General features: G+C 34.6%; 1 protein-coding gene across 1 annotated transcript in view; it reads left to right on the forward strand.

Moving 5' to 3' along the window:
• Window positions 1-1,381: 1,381 nt before the first annotated feature.
• Window positions 1,382-14,152, forward strand: part of LOC129302718 (TMV resistance protein N-like) — a 60,118-nt gene continuing 47,347 nt past the window's right edge. The window contains exon 1 of the mRNA XM_054941613.1: window positions 1,382-1,562. Coding sequence (XP_054797588.1) covers window positions 1,382-1,562 — 181 coding nt within the window. The remainder of the gene's footprint in view (window positions 1,563-14,152) is intronic.

Here is a 14,152-nt window from a genome sequence, read left to right on the forward strand (position 1 = left end):
AAATGTAGGTAGGCATTAAATATGAACACCTATTTCAATGGGAATTCAAACTTTAATTTGTCACATTGTGAAGATTATGATTTATTAATCAATATCTTTTTTATTTTTTAAGAATAATCAAGACTTTTTAAATTATATTTTGTTTGAATTTAAAAAAGGAAGAGGCGCAAGGATGAGATTTATTATTTTTTGAGTTTCACAAAAATTACTTTCATTTCTTTTTTCCCCCTAATTACTTCATCCTATATTATATTAAGGCATCTAAATTTAATGTTTTAATGCATATGCTCTTATTATTCTAGAAAAGATCCTCTATGACCCAAGCACCTATACAATGATCTACTATATTGTTTTTAATCAACAATTGTAAACATATTTTATGCAATCTAAGAAATGTGCTAAAGAAAAAAAATTTAAACAATTATAATGCGTTATAGCCCACTAGAAAAATATACAATGAGTACAATATCAAGGAGTCACATTTTATTAAGTTATAATTTCTTATAAAGATACACATCCATAGAATGTCCGGAGACAAATAAAAAGAGGAAAAGGAAATAATTAAAAATTTGTCCTTATCATGTCGCATGGGTCAACAAAGACGGAGCCTGCCTAATGCTGAGCCAAATCATTACAATCTTCTACTGATAAAACATTCGCCTCTTTGGTTATTGATGCAAGTCTGTGAAATCCAAGCTAGCTGATAAATGCCTACTTGGCGAGGTGGGCAGTGACAACATTTCTTATTCTATTAATGTGGCAAATAATGGTTTCCTATTCTTGACTCAGCATGCTTTATATTTGCTCGATCAAATTAAACCTCTATAAATATGGAGATAATTATTATTATTCTGAATCAGGTTAATAACCTCGAGCATCACTTCCAACAACAATTCTCCTAAATCTTGCATCCCACACCTCTTTTAAGCTAAATAATAGCCCACAACTCAACCTCCAAACTTTCTTTTCTAACATCACCACAGAGAAAGCCTGAAATAAATGACCTTGAATGATCTCTTATAACACCTTCGCAGCGTACTCCGAGAACGCTCCATCAACATAGACTAACGCCAATGTTTCGGAGGTGTCTTCCAATATGAGCTGCTAACCCTCAGAATTTTCCCTGATAGGTTCACATTCCTTATTGAAGAACTTATGATTCTGCAGACTTTACAAAATCGACATCGCTTGAGCGTGGATGGACTCATTACTGCTGTTATTATCTTTAAATATCCTTGTGCATCGTCCTTGCCAGAGGAGCTAACACCTTATTGCAAATAAAGAGTTCCAATCTGAGTTGGACTTGCTTCCTGTGCTTGTTACATTCCATCTAACCCGTTAGTTGAGGTTGGTTCCAAATAACACAACTTGGTGTTCTGTCATGAATGCAGCTAATTGTGGTAATGATGTGGTTGCAGGTATTGGTGAATCAAGCGGATTTTTACAAGGAAACCTAAAGGAACAGGTGGTACTAAATCGAAGGCCCAAGAATAAGACAGAAGATGTCATTAGGTGCAGCTCTCGTGAGCATAAGAAAATGTGGAAGGTATTGGAAAATGAGGGTATATGATGCTAGAGGAATGTGAAAAGAGGGTGTGGAAAATTGATTGAACTTTCTCTCTATATGCTTTTCTCTTCTTGTTAGGATAGGCTAGCACTCAAGAGAGAGGTAAATTGGGTGACACTTAAAAACTTTTGAAAACTTGAAAAGAGTGAAGAACTGAAGTGTGAATGAAGAAGATAAAACACACGAGATTTATACTGGTTCAGCCACAAACTTGGCCTACATCCAGTCTTCAAGATCACACTTGAGATTTTTAATTAAATTCACAAGCTTCAATGGGTGCTTGTCACCACAGTACAACTCTCAAGACTAAACTTGTCTTGATTCACTTAGCAAACCTTGTTTCAATCTAGTAAGTTGTTACAAACACTTGAAAAATACCTTTTCAAGAATTCTGATAAAAGAAATAAGCTTTAACAGAAAACTCTCTTAAAGAGTAGATAAAATTACAATTAAAAGCTTATAAACTTATGAGAGCTTTTCACAATTCTTTTCAAGAATAATGAATGAATGCACGATTGTAAAAGTACAATATGAAAGCTCTTTAAATGCACAAATGATAATTTGTTCACTCAAGGATCATTAGTTCTTGTTCTGGCTCAAAATGACTCACATATATAATTTTGGTAGTTGATAGACCGTTAGAACAATGATTCTATCCGATGGTGTATTTTCTTATGAGTGATTGATAGAATCATGCTTGAATTTCCACACGAATTGTTCCAAAAATGTATATGTGATAAATCACGCATGAATACCTTGACCGCTCACGTGTGGTTTTGCACTCCTAAAAAAGCATCTAGTTTTGTGTGCTAAAACTTGTATGATACCTCATTACTCTCTCACATGGTTTTGCACTTATCAGTAAACTTACATATTAGAGTGCTAAAACTTGTGAGTACACCACTAGCTCTTAGATATAGTTTTGCACATAAGAAACTATCATCAGTTTTGTGTGACAAATTATGCGTGGAACCTCTTCTCTCTCTCATGTATGAAATGGTTGGCAGAATGCTAAAGCCATTTTATATGATCAAAACTTGCGTAGAACCAGAAAGCTATCACGCGTGCAATTGCAAGCACTAATGCACAAACTCGTCTGGTGTATTTTCATGTGTGGAACTGCTCCTAACTCAAGCAAGATTTTGCATGATCAAGAGATATAGATTTATGAATCAATAATCAAACATGTGAACAACGTGGTTTGCGATGACTTAATACTCAACAAAACTAAATGTGATTATGCAACAACTGACAAATCACACGTGGCTACCATCAGTCTTACACGTGATTTTACACTTTGACATAATACAATGAAACATAAATGTTAAAACTTGCATGGACAACAAAGGCTTAATGCTTGATTTTCCATGTAGAAATAAAGCTTAAGGCATCTCATAACATAAGTGCTTAATCACGCGTGAATCATGTAACATCCCAAAAATTTTAAGACTTGAATTTAATTTAATTATAAAATATCTATAATTAAATTAAAATTAAGAATAATTTGATAAAGGTCTAGAGTTTTAATTTTACTAAGAAAAAGTTTAGATTTATTTTATTTTTAATTATGGAAAAAATTACCAAAGTTGCTTGGGGCTTTTATGCTATAATAAAAAAAAAATGTTGGACCCTTCCTTGTAATTTTTCCTAAATTGTTTTGTTTAGTTTTTAAAGGGGAAAAGAACGCAAAAAACAGAGAACAAAGAAGCAAGAAAACGCACAAGACCAAGAGAGAAAGGAAAATAAGGAGCTAGGGCTTGGATTCGAGAGGCTTTGCAACCGTTACGAGCTTAGCTAAGTGGTAGGTAAACTTCCTACTTTAATCCTCTTCTTTCCCTCTTGGTTTTCTTAAGTTTTTGGAAGAGGTAAATTTTAAATTTTAATCCCAAAGGCTTTGTTCTTATAATCTTTAGTTTCTTTAGGTCCTTGGGAGATTGTTTTGAGTTTTTATATAACGCTCTAATGTTTTGAGTGGGCAATTAGTTGAAAAAGGGGGTTTTAGGGTAAAAATCAAACCCTAAGAGATTAGATTTCACTCTTCAATGGTTTGAGCCTATTTATTTAGTTATAATTGTGCTATTTAAATCCAATAAAATTTAAATTAAGCTTTGGTTTTCATTATAATGGCTAATTGTGAAAGTTGGTAATGCTAAGTGAAGGTTTTTGGTTGATTAAAAATGATAAGAATTGGAAATTGGCCTAGTGGTGGCTAATAAATGGTTTTGATAGTTAAGTGATACTACGTGAATAGTTGGTTTAATATATGGGTCATTAAGATGGATTATGGCTCATTGACCCAAGTTGTGTGGTATGAATTATAGTCTTCTTTTATGCTATTTTCCATGAAAAGTGATGTGGATCACTTATATATTGTAGGGAATTGTTGGTGAAACTTATTGAAAAGTTAAGGAACAAGCCAAGTTTCATTTTGTACAAGGAGAAATCCTTTTGGTATAAAAAGATTGAGGTAACAGGGAAATTTATATTTCCTATTATTTTGTTTAGCTATTTTTGAATAAATATTATTAACTACCATGCATTACATATTTTAAATGATTAGTGCAATTAATTATATTTTATAAAGACTTATGGGATACTACTTGGATAACAGTATATATATGCTTTCTATTTGTTTAACAATAATGTTTTTATAGAAACGAGGTTGTTTGCATGCATTGTAATTATAGAGAATGGAAGTTACACTTAAGGAAGTGTAATTAGGTTAGGTACCTTAGATAAGCTAAGGAACTGCTAAAGGGAGGACTAATATTTGTTATACCACCTTAGAGTATTGAAGTGGTCAATACTTGGAAAAGGTAGACAAGAGTGAAAGGCATGATCTTGGTGGGAGTTCACCAATGGGGAGGTGTGGACTTGTGATATTTTATGGCACACTACCAGTACTCAGTGTTGCCTTTCGTATTGTGGGCTCAGTACACTAAAGTGGTTAGTAAATTGAGTGTTTGACACCTCTTAGTGGGGGAGGGAATTCGACATATGAAGTATAAGGTTGAGTGCTTAGGCCAAGGTAGCCCTTACATGGAGAGTAAGTCAGGCTGGCTCTGGAAAGAAGTTAGCTCCAACTACTTAGGATTCATGTCGAAGGAGTACAGGTGGTTAGGTGGATTCAATCATTTCTTAGATTATGTTTTATGTCTGTGGAGGTATAAGTAGGTATATGGTTTACCTGCAAGCTAAAGAGTACCAAGGGCATTTTGTCAGTCAAGAAAGGTCATATCGACCTACGTCATGCATTTTAAATGACTAAAGTATATTTTATGGTTAATCTATTATTCATTTATTCAACTATGGCTTACTTTGTACTAATAAATGTAGATTTTTTTGTTACTGAGACTGTGGTTATCTCACTACTATCTTTACAATATTTACAGGTCTAGGCGAAGAATCTAGTGGTGGATGAGGAAAGGAGTAGAGCTAAGGATTATTTGTGAATTGTAAAGAACTACAACCCCTTTCTTTTGAGCAAATCTATTATAATGTATTTAGGATTAAGTGCCAGTAGAATGTGATTATATATATGTGTGTGAATATGTGTAGATTGTATGGCTTTGTATGAATTTTTTTGTCTGAGGTAGTGCTCACTACGTGGTAGTGCTTGCTACCCAAGGGTTTAAGGTAGGTAAAGTAGATGAAATTGAGATATTAGGGAGTTCCCGGAGGTGTTTTTAGAGGATGTGTTAGGATTACCTCTAGAGCATGAGGTTGAATTCTCGATTGACCTGATATTGGAGACACAGCCAATTTCAAAGGCTCCCTACATAATGGCTCCTTTAAAGTTAGTTGAGTTAAAGAAGCAGCTTGAGGAGCTGTTAAACAAGAGATTTATTAGACCCAGTGTTTCTCCTTAAGGATCCCCTGTCTTATTTGTGAAGAAGAAGGATGGTAGTTTGAGATTGTGTATCGATTACAGGTAGTTGAATAGGGTTACAATGAAGAACAAGTACCCACTATCTCACATTGATGATCTCTTGGATCAGTTAGTTGGTGCCATGGTTTTCTCTAAGATTGATTTACATTTAGGGTACTACCAGTTGAGGGTCAGTGAGAAGGATATGGCAAAGACGGCTTTCAAGACTCGATATGGCCATTATGAGTTCTTAGTTATGCCATTTAGGTTGAATAATGCGCCTGTGGTTTTCATGGACCATATGAACTGCATCTTTCAGCCTTTCTTGGATTATTTTATGGTGGTTTTTATTAATGATATACTGATCTACTCCAAAGACGAGGAGTAGCATGTGAGAGGTTGGATTCTTAGGACATATCATGCTGGCAAATAGTATTACGGTTGATTCGCATAAGGTTGAAGCGGTCTTGCAATGGGAGAGACTGAAATTGATTATAGAGATTCGTAGTTTCCTGGGTTTAGCAAGTTACTACTAGCATTTTATTGAGGGTTTCTCTCAGATTTTTATGCCTTTGACTAGGCTTATGAGGAAGAATAGGCCGTTTATTTGGGATGATAAGTACAAGACAGCTTTTCTTGATTGAAAGAAAGGTTAATGACAGCTTTGGTGTTGGTGATTTTAGATCTTCAAAAGCCTTATGACATGAATACTGATGCCTCTCATAAGGGTCTTGGTTGTGCTTTAATGCAAGATGAGAGGGCAGTGGCATATACATCTCAACAGCTTAGGCCACATGAGGAGAATTATCCAATGCATGATCTCAAGTTGGCTACGGTGGTCTTTGCATTAAAGATCTGGCACCATTATCTTTATAGAATAGAGTTCAGGTGTAACATCTAGGAAATTTAACCCTAGTTTATTAACCTAATGAGGGTAATTAGTGAGTTAATGAGATGTGTGGCTAAAAGGGGCTTAACTTGGCATAATTGTTGTGATTTAGCCCTAGAAATGGGTCTGGATCGATGGTAGGCCACCTGGGCATGGAAAAAAGAAGAAAAAGTGAAGAGTTGCTTTCTGTTCCACATGCCGTGGCACGTGGTTGGTCCATCGCAACACACAAAGATAATTTAAATGCAACAGGCTCCTCTGTGTCATGCGCTGTAGCAGAAGGCAGCTTGTGCCGCAGTGCACGGGCAAAATTTTTAATAAATCAGTTCATGAGTTGCGTGAAAATAAAAGAGAGAAGGAAGAGAAAAATGAAGAGAACGCTGAGGCTCTACTAGGGCATGCACATTAACTCTCATTATTAACATTTTGAAGCTCCCAAACATCCAAGGTAGGTAATCTAAGCCTCATTCTTCCTTTCTCTCCCTCCTTTATGATGATTTGTGGTAGGGTTTCAATTGGGAGATGGATTTTCAGTCCATAGGAGTATGGGTCTGATTCCATTGGTTAAAATAAGTATAATGGGAGTTGTTTAACGTATTGGAATACCACATTAATGATTTTAGAAGTGGTTGGTCCATGGGAGCATTTATTATCCAAAAATTGATATTTATGAGGTAGTTAGGAGGTTAATGTGCATTAATGATGGTTAAAGATGTTATTAATGATAATGTGCATTAATAAAATTTAATGAGCCCATTGGGTATGAATGGGTAGTGATTATGAGTTGATATAAATAGAGTGTGTGAAGTTATATGTTGATGAATGCTCCAAGAGTTAGATAATGATGATAATTCTTGTGGTATAGTTGTAGAGAGGTTCATATTAGCACTATTTGAGCTTGTTGAAGCTTTGAAAAGTTGATATAGTGAGGGGTAAACCTTTAGCCTCTCAAAGATTTGAGGTAACTGGGGAAAACTTAATCATTATAGTTGAATGTTAATTATGTTTATGAAATGTGATTTATAAGTTAAATTAATGATGCAAATTAGCAAAGTGTTTGATTTGTGAAATGGTTTTTGGAAAGAAAACTTTAATTTTGCCACCCTTGGTGTTTTATGAAATTGATTGTGATTAATTATTATGGGTGGAGAATTGTGATGAATTATGTGTTAAATTATGGAATATTTGAGTTATGTGAACTCATGTGTTATGAATTGATTGTTAAAATGCATATTATATGATACATGTGCATAGCATGATCATTAGCGGGAGTTCGCCTAAGGAGAGGAGTAGATTGATTGAAATCCACGCGGTATTGGCAGTGACCGTTGGAATTGAGAACTAGCCTTGGCACCAACCGTTGGAATCAGGAGGTAGCCCTTGTCCTATGGTTGTTTTGGGATTATCTCACTTGTTCTATGAGGGAATCAAACCTAACTAGTCTCCACCAGTTTATGAGGAGGTTAAATTAGGGGTAAGACACCCTATGGTTGTTAGTATTGGGAGAAACTGGATTACATAAGTGAGTTCACCTTGGCCTGGTAGCTCCTCACAAGTGAAAGGTTGGGTTAGTCCGTGAAGGACGTAGCCACATGATAGCCACCAGTTTTGTGTCGAAGGTAACAGGAGGATATAAGGTTGGCATCTGATCATGCATGTAAGTCCAGCCACATGGTTATTAGTTTTGTGGTCCAGCATGTGTTAAGGGCGTATGGTTGTTATTTTTGTGACCTTATGTTATGTTTTTGCTAAATAACCTGATAAAATATTTCGTGGTAAGTCCGGCCACATGGTTGTTAGTTTTGTGGTCTGGCATGTGTTGAGGGTGCATGGTTGTTATTGTTGTGACCCTGTGTTATGTTTTGTAAATAACATGGTTAAGTGCTTTGTGGCAAGTCCGGTCACATGGTTGTTAGTTTTGTGAACCGTGGCCTAGTATTATGTGATATATGTGCTTATTTGCCTAATTGCATCTATTTTCAATTGATATGCAATTGTATAGGTTAAGTAAAACTTGGTTATTGAGTGGTTGTACTTACCCCTCAATTCTCAGTATTGGACCTAGCTCATCGGATCTGTGCCGGGAAAAACATACCGAGCCTAGGATTTGTGGAGTAAATCCTCTATAAGCCTCTCTTTTGTAACTTTTATGTGTATTTGTTAATGAATTTGCCAACTAAGAGTATTTGACATGATTTATGCACTACTTGCATGATTTTGTGTATAACTAGTGTATTTTGTGCCCTGGGTTAGTGAGTTTTAGTTATAAATTCGTGGATAGGACCAAAATACTTGTGCATATAGAAACATATGTATTTTGAGAAATTTGAAATGAAATGGTTGAGTTTATGCAATAATTCCTCCCCCTTTATGTTTTGTGAAAATTGGGGCTGAGAGGTGATTTTATGATACAAGCATTTTTCATTGTGTGTGGTGCGTTGCATGAGTCTACAAGAGTCCATTGAGTGTGGTCGGATGGTTGATGTAAACTATTGGGATGTGTGGTTGAGTTGGAATACCCCATTTAGGAGATTTTGTGAAAAAGTGGTCAAAATGGGTTTTGATATCTAACTTTTTATAGAAAAGGACCGGTATTAGCTAGAGCTAGGAAAAAATTTCGTGTAGACATTGAAACCACCTCAATCGGACGTCGAATGGAGATTTAGGATGCGTCGGAAGTTTGCGCCCTGTGTTGTCATATGATAGCACTGATTTGTTAAATTTCATGCAATAAGCCATGGCGCATGGCACAAAGAAGACACACCACGGCGCACAAGCCATAAGCCATGGCACACGTGTTCTTTTTTGTTCAAAACCTGTTTTTAACTTTTAAAACTCATTGTTTTGAGTGCCAATTGATTTTCAAGCTTCCGTTTTGTTTTCAAAACTTTGATTTGGATTTATTAAATCATATTTGAGATTCAAGTTGCCGAGGTTGGGATTCCCTTGAAAGGTTTTGAGAAAATCCTTTTATAAACTTTATAATTTGGTAGTTTTTTGAGGGTTAAACCCTAGATTACCATGATTTGGAGTTAATTATGGTTTAACCTCATAGAGGTTACATCAGGGTCTTACGCGACCATAAAAGTCTCAAGGCCTGGATGGAGTTTCTCAAAGATTATAATTTTAAATTTAAGTATTATCTAGGGAAAGCAAATGTGATAGCAAATGCTCTTAGTCGCAAGACCTTACATAAGGCCTATTTGATGGTTCGGCAGCATATATTGATGGAGTCTTTGGTCGAGACTTCTTTGGGTATGACTGAGTTCTCCTTGAATGGTCTTAAGACTACGGTTATTTCTAATGAATTTTAGAAAGAGATATGGCATGCTCAGCTTCAAGATCTAGTTTTATTAAAAATAAGTCAAAACATCAAGAATGGTGAGACAATGGACTATTGATTTAGTGATAATGGGTATGTAGTTTTCAAGGATAAGGTGTGTGTTCTCAACAATGAGTCTATTAGGAAGTGATTGTTGGATAAGGCGCATCGTATTAGCTACATCCTTCATCCCAGTGCTACTAAGATGTATCATGACATGTAGCATCACTGGTGGTGGCTAGGCATGAAAAAGTATGTCACAGAGCATGTAGTAAGTATTTGACCTGTCAGAAGGTTAAGATAGAGCACCAAAAGCCATAGGGGTTGTTACAACCTTTGGAGATTCTCTAATGGAAATAGGACAGTATTTCAATGGATTTTGTATTTGGTCTACCAAGAACCCAGGCTAGTTTTGACTCTATCTGGGTGATTGTAGACTGTTTGACTAAGTCAGCATGCTTCTTACTGGTCAAGGCCACCTATACGGTTGATAAGTATGTTGAGATCTACATCAAGGAGATTGTGTGACTACATAGGGTACCGAGGGATATTGTTTTAGACCGTGATCCTTGGTTTACATTGAATTTGTAGTGGGCTATGTAAAGGGCTGTGGGCATGGATCTAAAGTTCAGTATATCTTATCATTCACAGACGGATGGACAGACTGAGCGAACAATCCAGACATTAGAGGATATGTTGAGATCATGTGCTTTAAACCTTCAGGAAAGTTGGGATAAGCATTTGCTTCTGGCGGAATTTGCTTATAATAATAGTTATCATGCCAGTATTCAGATGGCTCCTTATGAAGCACTATATGGAAGACAGTGTAGATCACCTTTCTATTGGTATGAGTTGAGTGAGAGGACACTGATAGGACCGGATGTAGTAGATGAGACCACAGAGAAAATCAAATTGATCTAACAAAAGCTTCTTACAGCACAGAGTAGACAAAAAAGTTATGCAGATAATCAGAACTTAATAAGCTAAATTAAGCTTGTTTTATATATAAGTCATATGTGTTTCATCTTGCAAAAAAGCTAGATGCTTTTGCATTCCATTCTACATGTGAATACTGAGAGTAGCATGCATGTTTTGACACACAGAGAAACTAAGTGCTTCTATCTTCCAAAACACGCTTGAATCATTATAGCCTAATGCTTGAATTGAATAAGAGTGTGTTAGATTGGGGAGGCGCACAGCTAAAGATTAAAATGTAAATCTTAATCGCAATCACGGACCGATTGAATTTGTTTAAGTTAAGGTGGATGGAAAAATACCTTTTAGATGTTGAATTTTCAAGCTTCCTTTAAGTGTTTGGATCTCATGAGTTGATAATGAGATCAGTTCCTTTTACCGATATCCACACGTATAGCTACCAACACAAACAACTATTACTGTTCCCAATATCTAACATCTATACGTGCAGAAGCCTTGGAAGATTTAATCTTTTAGACTTAGTTAGACACTCCTTCTTTTCCTTGGGTATTTTCATGGCTCTCAAAATTTTGCCGTGAAGAGACTCTCACTAAAAACTCCTGAAGCACGTCCTCTTTATCTTTATTATATAGATTAGGATTTTTGTTTTTCCTTATGAATTATTCAAAAATAATCATAATTATTTTGAAAATTATATCTTGAGCCAGCGAAAATAAAATTTAATTTATCTCATAAATTAAATTATGATATCACATCTTATTTGAATTTATCTTATAAATTCAAATTATAAAACTAATATGATATCCTCTCATATCATGTTAGTTATTAAATTTAATCTAACATATAAAACTAAATTTAAAACTAACATAATATAATATAATATAATATATATCATATATATATGCATATACATAAATATGTATATTTTGAATATATATATATATAATATTATATTTTGAATTTTATATTTCATACACATAAATATATATATGTTTATCAGATAAATATTCAAACACACACACACACAATTCATTTACCCTATATAAAGTATTATATTCATTGAATTTAGACACATTTCTGATTCAATAAATTTAAATATTATAGTTCGAGTTGGGCTATTCTTGTGTGCGACCCTGTAGGCCCATATGAAATTGGCAATAGGCAAATAACACTATTAGTCCATAAGTCATAAGTAGCTTCTAGCAAGACATTATGACTACCCAATTCATAAAGGGATCAATGATCCGATGTAACCTATCATATAACTGTATCACATCTCTTTTATCACGTGATATTTTGGTCAAGTGTGAGACAAGTAATTGCCATTCTCTTTTACCTGACCATTACTTTCTTGATCTCTAAGTGGACTGACTAGAGTAATTGAAAAACCCTTTCCATTTTAGTACGGCTATACATTTTCTCAGTCTTATTCATTGAGGAGCCTAGTAATATCTCTTAATTAAGGTAAAGGACAAATTCCATCTTAATCACTTATATTCCTCTGTATAAATATCACTAAACTCAATCATAGCCTTTATGATTGCTCGGTTAAATATGACTTTTGACTAGGTCAAAGTTCAATGGTCATCATATAGGAATACATGATGATCTCAGGTCAAAGGGCTTAGTGATATGGTTACATATGAGATAAACTTATGACTTTTACCATGTAGCTTTCTCATAGCAGGTCGATCCAACACCTTGTACCCTTTCGAGTGCTTAGAACTTTGATTTATATCTCTATTATTAATCAAAGTCATACTAATCTTGTTTCATCTATGATCCCTTATAGATGACCGACTAAGAGCATTTAGAAAATCACTATAGTTTATCCAAGGATATAATTATCATAGTGAACATACAATTAATATGATAACAAAAGAGAATTCATTAAATAACAATATTCATAGTACAATGATTGGCCCTACGGCATGATTTCTAACAGAGTGAACAAGAGCCTTAAGGCTTATGCCATTCCAAACATGTTATGCTCCAATTCATGCTTGAATTGGCTTCTAACAAAGTATTAAATGCTTTACGGGAAAAGTGACTTTTTCTGACGTTCTTTACTTCTACACATCTCCAATATGCTATAATTCTTTAAGTGTTAAAGTGATAAAATTCTACCATTATGCAGTTATTCATGTGAAAATAGCTCTCAACTAGTTTATAGGCCATAATTGTATTATTTACTCTTTTTAAGAGAGTTCTTTATGAGTGCCTAAATTGTTCCTATCATCTCTTGAAGACAGAATTATCTAGGAAACACCTTCTACTTATTTTTAAATGAATCAAGGGTAGTGATCCTTTGTGTTGTACAAAGAAGAGATTTTCTTTATGAAGGTGACTTTAGTAAGGAGAGATTTCCTTATTGTTAAGAGAGTTGTTCTCTTAAGTTTGAGAGACTAAGTAGCATAGCAAGATTGTTCTAGGAGTTTGTAAGTACCTAAAGTAAACTTGTGGATTGTACTGTGGTGGCAAACACCCATTGAAGCTTGTAAATATAATGAGAAATCTCAAGGGTGATCTTGGAGACTAGATATAAGCTAAGTGGTTGAGATAAACCAGTATAAATTATTTGTTCATTATCTCCATCCCTAAACTCTTTATATTTAGCTTATTTAAATTTCACTTTCTCTCTTGGTTCTTGGATTTGAGATTTGAAAAGCTTTATCTCTAACTTAAGTCGTTCTTTTTTTTTTTTACTCTTCTATGCTTGATTATGAAATCTTTTTTTTTTAATTTATCTATCAAGTGTTCTAACAAATCTTCTGCAACAAAAGTACTTAGTTTTATTCCTTCCAATCTTCTTGTTACACCTTTAAATTGTACTAAAATTTATGAAAGTATTTATTTGGTAGAAAATTTCCAAAACACCTAATTCATCTCTTGGTTGTTGTTGCCTAATCTTATAACACTTACATGCTAGAATTCCTATAGATCTAATTCCCTTACTGAATGAATATAAGGAAGTGTTTGATGTGAAGGTCTACCTCCATCTTGTTCTCATGATCCATGATTCCTCTACAACTAGGCACAAGTGCTGTAAAGGTGAGTCCTTACATATACCCATTTTGTAACATTTCAAATTTTTGAATTTGAAATTTAAGGATCTAGTAGGGGTAAATTAAAAATTAGAGCATTTATTGAATTAGTTGTGTTTAAGAATCCTTAGTATACTTGTTGGAACCTTGGATAGCCTTAGGAGTCAGCTAGGACTGGTATTGGCCAACTAGGTCTAAGTGGAAGGCTTAATGTGTGAAGTAGCACACTGTGCCATTTACTGCAGCATGTGTAAGGTGCGCCACGATGGATGTGCAAGATTTTGAATGAATCAAACACGTTTGAGCGTCTAAAATAGAAAGGGAAAAGAGAAAATATGAGAGAGATGATAGAGGGGACTCTTTTAAAAGCTAGGGCTTCATTCTTTAACTACTTTGGATGCATTCTAAGCTAGATTAATACTCAGGTAAGCTTTCTTGTAACATCCTATAGTTTCTAATTTGGATTAATTCCTAAATTAATGGTAGAATTAGTAAATAAGTGGATTGACCTAAATAATCATGTTTC

Source organism: Prosopis cineraria, unplaced genomic scaffold (genome assembly GCF_029017545.1).
Source record: "Prosopis cineraria cultivar Desert tree isolate PC_DT_omini unplaced genomic scaffold, ASM2901754v1 PC2, whole genome shotgun sequence".
Classification (NCBI taxonomy): Eukaryota; Viridiplantae; Streptophyta; class Magnoliopsida; order Fabales; family Fabaceae; genus Prosopis; species Prosopis cineraria.